Source organism: Lactuca virosa, chromosome 2, assembly GCF_052849685.1.
Source record: "Lactuca virosa cultivar CGN04683 chromosome 2, Lactuca_virosa_CGN04683_v6, whole genome shotgun sequence".
Taxonomy (NCBI): Eukaryota; Viridiplantae; Streptophyta; class Magnoliopsida; order Asterales; family Asteraceae; genus Lactuca; species Lactuca virosa.
In genome coordinates this window covers 11,093,035-11,101,320 of record NC_136427.1, presented here as the reverse complement: position 1 = coordinate 11,101,320, position 8,286 = coordinate 11,093,035, and the positions used below count along the sequence as shown (strand labels likewise).

General features: G+C 33.5%; 2 protein-coding genes across 2 annotated transcripts; both read left to right on the top strand.

Annotated features, from left to right (window-relative positions):
* The first annotated feature begins 2,019 nt into the window (after positions 1–2,019).
* LOC145158880 (U-box domain-containing protein 15-like) lies at positions 2,020–6,313 on the top strand. The gene is made up of 4 exons (XM_079077741.1): positions 2,020–2,525; positions 2,643–2,759; positions 3,729–4,157; positions 5,070–6,313. Exons 1-4 carry the CDS (start codon positions 2,223–2,225, stop codon positions 6,123–6,125), a joined length of 1,905 nt encoding a protein of 634 aa, XP_078933867.1. The 5' UTR covers positions 2,020–2,222; the 3' UTR covers positions 6,126–6,313.
* Positions 6,314–7,837: 1,524 nt separating this feature from the next.
* LOC145157236 (uncharacterized) lies at positions 7,838–8,286 on the top strand. The gene is made up of 2 exons (XM_079076304.1): positions 7,838–8,161; positions 8,242–8,286. The coding sequence occupies exons 1-2, from the start codon at positions 7,838–7,840 to the stop codon at positions 8,284–8,286; spliced, it is 369 nt and encodes a 122-aa protein (XP_078932430.1).

The following is an 8,286-nucleotide window of genomic DNA, read 5'->3' as shown; positions in this document are numbered from 1 at the left end:
TATGTAAACTCAACCATTTTTATCTATTATATAAACATGTTATCATCATACTTCATTTGATATCTACTTTGAATCCCACGTCGATTCTAGTATCAAAATATATTTCAACTTCATGTTTATATAACAAGACTTGAGGTTAGCTAAGGATTCGATTAAGGTTTGGGTTTAAAACCGAAACTGAACCGAGGAAACCCAAGTACCCCGGGAAAAAATTGGGTTACCCTAAAAATAAATATGGGATACCCCTTTACTTTTTAGATAATTCTTAAACGCAATGCCACAACTAGACAATACTAAATCGATTTGGAAACTTTTTTCAATGATGATGAATATGACAAATTCATGTAACTTGATAATGAGTTGAACACAATCACCATTGACGACTTTTATATCACCTCATATTGCACTCGAATCAAATGCATTGTTGATATTTTCTAGATACTGATGATATGGTTGCCAAAAGAATCCTTGTTACTTACTTAATCAATGGATTAACCATAAAATTTGACTACATTGCAAATTTAATTAATCATCGTTCGACCCTTACGACATTCTTAGAAGAGTGGTTTATGCTACTCCTCTAGGAGAAACGTATATCACAAGTTCACCCGCAATCCTTTCTTTTGAATAATTCTTCGCCTCAAATAGTCAAATGCTTCTTAGCGTGGAGACCATTAACCAAAACGAAAAAACACTCAAGAGATTAATTAATTGCCAACATTAAAACACTAACTAATGTCAATAGCTATAGGGCCAGTCGACAACAACCACAACAACCGCTAAACGACAGCTAGCAACCATTGTATTTATGCATGATCTATGTAAGGGACATTTTAGTGCCATAAAGCATATTATTCTATTTCTTGATGAACTATAAACCATGGCTTATAACTTCATGCCTCATCCACGATAACTCTTATTGCATACTTCGATATTAATTGAGAGGATGCCACTCTACTCCACAACATACATCTACCTATGTGAACCAATCATATTTAAGATCCACTTATGTGAACCGATCATATTTAAGATATAACTACTTTGTGCATGATCATATTTTTTTTTTGTCAAAATTAAGATGTTTATGTTTCATCATCTTTTCAGTACCCATAAATTTTCATCAATGAACTTGCATGTAACGCCCAGGTTTTCATACCAAGTACACCCCATAAAATTTCATTTCTCATTTAAAAATTACAATTTAATTTGGTGTACATTGGCGAACTTGCATACAAGAAGTTATCATAAGAGTCGTATTGGCCAAAAGTACATGATAAAGTCGGGCGTCATAAATAATCTACCTGCAAAACAGATCATCACAAAAACATAAGCCTCGTGGCTTGGTGAATAACAGCTACTAAGACATAATAAGATAAATCATATAAGCACATAATAACTCATTTTCATACATATGTAGCAATTACTTGTACCAATTAATGGTATTCTCATAACCAACCTCTCGATAATAATCTATCACTTATTCATAATCTATATCTAAACCAATGATCTATTTCTTAGTCAATGATCTATCTCTCAATCGTGACCACTCTCTCGATTGATGATCTCTCTCTCTTTCTCTCTCAATCAATTAAAATAATTCTCTCATTTATAATCAATCCATCTATCAAAAATATAAAATTGTCATTTTTATCATTCAACGCAGTCATTCATTCATGTCTCTGTGTGATTTAGTCTTCTAACCAAAAGAATTTTCTCATTTTCTTTTTCAAAAATATCATGCATAGCTTAAATAATTATTCAATTAGTTTTTAATCGAGACTCCAAAAATTGTTTGGTTACAACTCGCAAACAACCTCATAGAGCATACTTTAAACACTCGTCTTACGGATCATCGAAACACATAGAGCATTGTAGTTTTGCCATCTTTTATAGTAAATGGTGCATGCATGCATATGTAATTGTCTATTAACAATTGACGGTTACACACGTATCTAACAAACTTTTAAAATATAGACCGCAAAATAACGTTTGATTCATATGATTGCATTATGAAATTAATTCACACAACTTAGGGTTTGGTTTTCCCCTGTTCTTCAATCTCAATCCTGTCGTACTCAAACTCCAATCCAAAATCAAACATAATAATCTCGATGTAATCTGCAAACATGATGAACACCCTAGGTTTTTGGATGACGAGATGGGTCTTTTTCTGGTGTAATCGGAAATCCAAAAGGTGACAGAACGGGAAAGGGGGTTTACCGATGGAAGAAGAAAAGGAGTTATCGAAGTGTAATAATTGCAGAATCGTTAGGGATGTTGTTGAAGAGTTGATTGGGATTGTCGAAGCTGCTAAATCAATGGGAGAATTTCGAGGAACGCAGAAGAAAGAGAGCCAAATGCTCCAAAGGCGATTGAGGCAGTGTCTGCCATTGTTGGAAGAGCTTCGTGATCTTGATGCACAGATTCCAGAAGATTGTATATCATGTTTACATAGATTGAAAAGAGCGTTTGTTCTGGCAAAGAAATTGTTGAAGACTTGTCATGCTGGAAGCAAAATTTATCTGGTTAGCTTTCTATTCCTCTTTTCTTGTGTCTACTTTTTAGGTTTTGAAATTGAGATGCAAATGGAAGAGCTAGTGAATGTAATTGTGTTGTTTGATTTTTTTTATTTTTTTTTTTAGGTATTGGAAACAGATGCAATGCTAAGCAGATTCAATAGTGTTTATGATAAATTGAATCATGCAATGGACGGATTTCCATACAAAGAAATTGGAATTTCAGAAGAAGTTAAAGAACAGGTAATTTGTTTGTTTTTATAAATCTTTAGTTCTTTAGCTCAAATTGTCTTATGTCATAAATCTTTTTTCTAATCTGAAACCATTCTTGTTGATCTTGAAGTTAAAGATTTAATATTTCTCTCATGATTAGACTAATTTCTTGACTATCATGACTTGTAATTAACTGCAATATCCATAAGAATAATTTTCATAAAGTAGTAATGTTAATTTATAAAAAACGCTTTAGCTGAAAATCTATATCATTGATGTAAAATTACAGTATTATGAATATTCAAAAACTAAAGTAGCCTCTGATTAGGTATTACAACTATGCCATGGTAATTACAAGGTCTTTTCACTGGAAAAATATTTTAAATACTAAATTAATATTACTCTCTTTCCATGTGACATGTAACATGTTAAGAAGAGGGATATAAAGCTGGCTAAAAAGAATAGGGTGAAATGACTTGAAAATCGTCTAAATTGTATTCATAATGCTTACAACTTTCTAAATCATTTTATTCTTTGATTGCCAATTTAACACTAGAGATTTTGTAGTTAAATTTAGTGCATTGATTATTTATAACATCATACTTTCATTTATTCCCATTATAGCATAGTACTTTGAGAAATCTACCTGATTATAGCAAAACAAATTTCATTGCTATAATTGGGTGGATTTTTCTAGTACAATATGGGAAATCTACAGAAAAGTCTCAAACTTTTTGAAAAAGTTTCAATAAAGTCCTAAAAAAAAAAATTTAAACAGAAAAGTCATGATTATTAAACATTTTGCCCAAATTAACGAAAAAAACTTTTTTACATCACAATTGAATTGGCATGCATTAGGCTTGTTTGTGATCTATTGTTTGTGCAAAAGACCTACATATTATCCTCATCACACAACCATATAAAAATGAGATCCACAAGATAAAAAAAAATGTAAATGAATATTTATTAAATAAATATAACCTTATATTCTTATTACAGGTGGAGCTAATGTGTATGCAACTAAAAAGAGCCAAACCCCGAATGGATAATCAAGACATGGAACTAACCTCAGACATGATGACTGTATTGTTAGCCGACACAGACCGAATATCTGAATGTGAAGCTATTAAAAGATTGGCAAACAAGTTATCTTTAAACACTCTTGAGGAATTAAGGGTTGAAACTATTGTTATAAGGAAACTTGTGAAAGAAAGAAGAGGACAAAACGCAGAAGGAACCGAGAAGATTATAAATCTTCTTGATAAATTTAAAAGATTTGCGGGAATTGAACAAGCTAATGTTCTTGATGATCCTGCTCCATGTAATAGAACGCTACAAAAATGCGCGTCTATTACGATTCCGTTTGAGTTTTTGTGTCCGATCACTTTGGAAATGATGAGGGATCCTGTCATTGTCGCAACGGGTCAGGTGAGTTTACATGATCCATGCATTATGATGTTTACTTTGTCATAATGTTTTGTCAGGGAAAAATACAGAAAAACACAATGTATTTTCATAATTTTATAGTTTTTGTGATTAAACTTTGTTCATTTTTTTTACCTATAAAAAAACTTTTCTTGGTTACCGGTTTTGATACCAAGCAAAATCTAGAAAAGTACAATGTACTTTCACAAATTATTATTGATTTGGTTACCGGTCAATTTATGTGGCTAAATTGATAAAAATATAAAAATACGTTGTATTTTGTATATATGTTTACTTGTTAGGGTTAATGACTTAGTATGAAACAAGTTTATTTATCAATTTATGTAATCATATTTTAATTTGTTACAAACGAGTTACAAAAAATCCGGTTTGTCATATAAATTAGTAGAAAAAATTAAAACATTGTTGCATAAATATATAAGAAAGTTGCTCCAAGAGGCTCTCACCTTTCATAAACGTTACAAGTAGGTCACACAACTAGAAAAAAAAAGTCGAAAGAAAACAAAGGGCATCCAACTTTATAATAAAATAATCGTTATGCCATTTCAAAATAATTAAACCAAATCTGGTATAAAGTTCAGGGGTACTTTTTGCCAATCTTACAAAGTTAAATCAATACTTTAATTTTTTATTTATACTTGGTATGAAGGATGCAAGTTAACGAAGTTAATGCATTGATGACTTTACTGTATAAGTTTCTAAAACAACCCTTCACCGCCACCGTATCAAACCACCACCATCAACCACCCCATCACCACCGTTCCCCAACCCCCGCATGTTTTTTCTTTTCTTGCTTTTTTGACCTAAAGATTTTAATCCAAAGTCTTGAACTTTTTGTCATTTTTTGATGTATTTTCCGGTGATTGATGATTGTATTATGATCTTTCATTGCAGACATACGAGAGAGCAAGCATACAACAATGGCTGGATTCCGACCACCAAACCTGCCCAAAAACCGGCCTACATTTAACCCACACCGCCTTAGCACCAAACGTCGCCCTCCACAACCTAATACTCCAATGGTGCGAAACCAACAACTACCAACTCCCCAAAAAAGACCCACCGCCGCCGCCCAAAATCACCCGCGCCGACAAAGTCATAACCCTAATCCAAAACCTTTCCTCCAGCCAATTACAAATCCAACGAAAAGCTGTGACCAAAATCCGTATGATTTCACGAGAATCCCCGGAAAGCCGAGTTTTAATCGCCGACAACGGCGGAATTCCGCCGCTCGTCCAGCTCCTTTCCTACCCCGATTCCAAAATCCAAGAACACGCCGTCACCGCCTTACTAAACCTCTCGATCGACGACAAAATCAAGAAACAAGTATCAAAAGAGAATCCGATTCCGGCGATAATCGAAATCCTCCAAAACGGAACCATCGGAGCTAAAGAAAACTCCGCCGCAGCGTTGTTTAGCTTATCGATGATCGACGAAAACAAAACGTTGATCGGAGCTTCAAACGGAATTCCGCCATTGATCAATTTGTTAACCGAAGGAACAATCCGCGGCAAAAAAGACGCCGCTACCGCTTTGTTTAACTTAACGCTTTCGCATCCAAACAAAGTCAGAGCAATCGAAGGTGGCGCCATTAAACCTTTACTGAAAATGCTTGAAAACGAGAGATTAGACATGGTTGATGAAGCTCTTTCGGTGCTTTTACTGCTTGCAGCGCATCCCGATGGGAGGAAGGAATTAGGGCAACTTTCGTTTATTGAAACTCTTGTGAGGTTTATGCGACAAGGGACCCCGAAGAACAAAGAATGTGCAAGCGCAGTCCTTCTAAAACTCTGTTTGAACAATTCTAACCTTTTGTTGGCTGCTCTTCAGTATGGGGTTTATGAGCACGTGGTGGATATTTCGCAGAATGGGACAAAACGTGGGCAGAAAAAGGCGGCTGCGATTTTTCAGCTTATGAATAAAGGTGACAGATTTCTTTCTAGAACGTAGTGAGGTGAAATATCGAATCCTTGTTTATAGTTATGTTTTAGGTGTGAAATTATGCCTTAAAATTTATATATCGTTTAGATTAGTTATGTGTTAGTTATGACTTATGAGGATATTGTAGATCAGGGGTGGATCCACATTGTAGTGTTTTGTCGTGTAAAAATGAATAATAGTATTACAAAATTCAATTATAGTGTGTGAATAAGACAGAAAAATACAAATGGTTGCAGATGAAACAGGTCAAAATGCAAAAAGATAGCACAAAGACCGATTTCAGTTACAGATGAGTTTCATTTCGTTTTGGTTTTTTATCGTGATGGATTTTATTTTATTTTTTTTGATAAAAAAATGAACTTTTTTATATAACTTACAATTACAAAATATAATTATAGCTTTACAAGATGGGATACTCGTATTTACAAAAGACGTCAATTCCCTTTGCATTCCCATAATCGAAAATATCCATAGAAAATTTGTATTGTCCCTCTTATACAATTCAATCCAATCCAATCATGTATTCTCCCGTGTAAAAAATTTAGACTACCCTTAACCCACGTTGTTGTCGTCGACGTCGAGGGTCCTCAACGGCGTTATGGTGTCCGGCGTTGCCACAGTAACAAGTTGCAACGTGTATTTGGGCGATGAATGCGAACATTTTTCAAACGACTTTGACCACTAACGGTCATATTAGCAGGGGCGGAATTAGCTAGTTGGCATGAGGAGCGTTTAGCTTTTAACCTAAATCAAAAGCTCTAAAATCAAACGCTATATGAAGAAGCGTTCAAGAAAAATCTATTGGGCTTTGCATTCAATTTCCAGATTTGCCCACAATTAATAATTTTGATCGTACTCCTTATTTCTTCTCGATCTCTGTGATTTGCTTTAAACCTAACAACTAACGAACCTCTACCCCTTGCCGCCATTGCTAGATCAATCACCTCCTGCTGCTGTTTGCACCGGTAAGTATTTTTTTTCTTTAACAAATTGTCATATCTATTAACAGTACGTATAAGTTTGGTTTGTGTGGTTTTTCTCCCTACATCGGTACTTCTCTAGAATAAAATAAGAACCATCAACCATGCTTCTCTTTTAAATAAAAAATCTTGCTTTGACTTTTGTATTTTGTTCACAACCTTTTTTTATTGTAGCCACGTGAAAGACTACAACTTTTGTCCTTGTTTTCTATATTACCTTCACATAGGCTCTTTATTGTACAGTAGAGTTGTTTTTCTAGGCTTTTCTTTATCATGGCACATCAATAAATAAAATTTCTAGATACAAAAGTTACTAAAAGATTGTTGGATGTTCCATATTAGGTCGAGTGATAAAGCAAAATAGATGCATCTTAAAAGCAAAAGTTACTGTTGGACAAGATTTGTCAATAACACATGTATTTTGTGGCTTAAAATCAATAGAATGCTTACTTTTTGTGCTATATGCTTTTACATACAAAATAATTTAGTATTAAATAAACTAAAACATATTTACTTTATGATCTTTTAGTGGTTTATGAAAATAGTTTATAAAATAATATGTCAGACAATTTTCCTGTAGGAACTTATGCTTCTAAAACTAGTAACACATTTTATGATTGTAAAGGTGTATCTATTTGTGATTTAAGCTCTGTACACTTTGTTTGTTTGTGTTGTTGGCCTGCATTATATGTGTTTATAAAGTTCAGTATTTGTGGATTTAATTCAACTTTAGGTACATACATGGCCTCCAACAATGAAAATGCAAAAAAAAAAAAGTTTGATTGGCCAGAGAAGTCTGTTATGATTTTTTGTGACATCTTAAAAATATATATTATGAAATATGGAGGTACTCAGCCAATTAAATGGCAAGATCTTCATCCAATTTTTGAGAAAGATGCTGCTACTAAGCTAAACAACTACAAAGCATTAAAGAACAAATATGATGGAATGCGAAAAGACTATAATTTGTGGAAGTCCTTAAAAAATGGAGAAACGGGTTTAGGTTGGAACGAAAGTACAGGACAACTAAATTGTTCAGATGAATGGTGGGATCGAAAAATTAAGGTAGTAAGCTTAAATCATTTTTATTATCATAAACTTTAGCGTTATCTTGAACACTAATAGTGAAAAATTATATCATGTAGGAAAACCCATATGTTAAAGTCATTCAAAAAAACAACCTTCTTTAG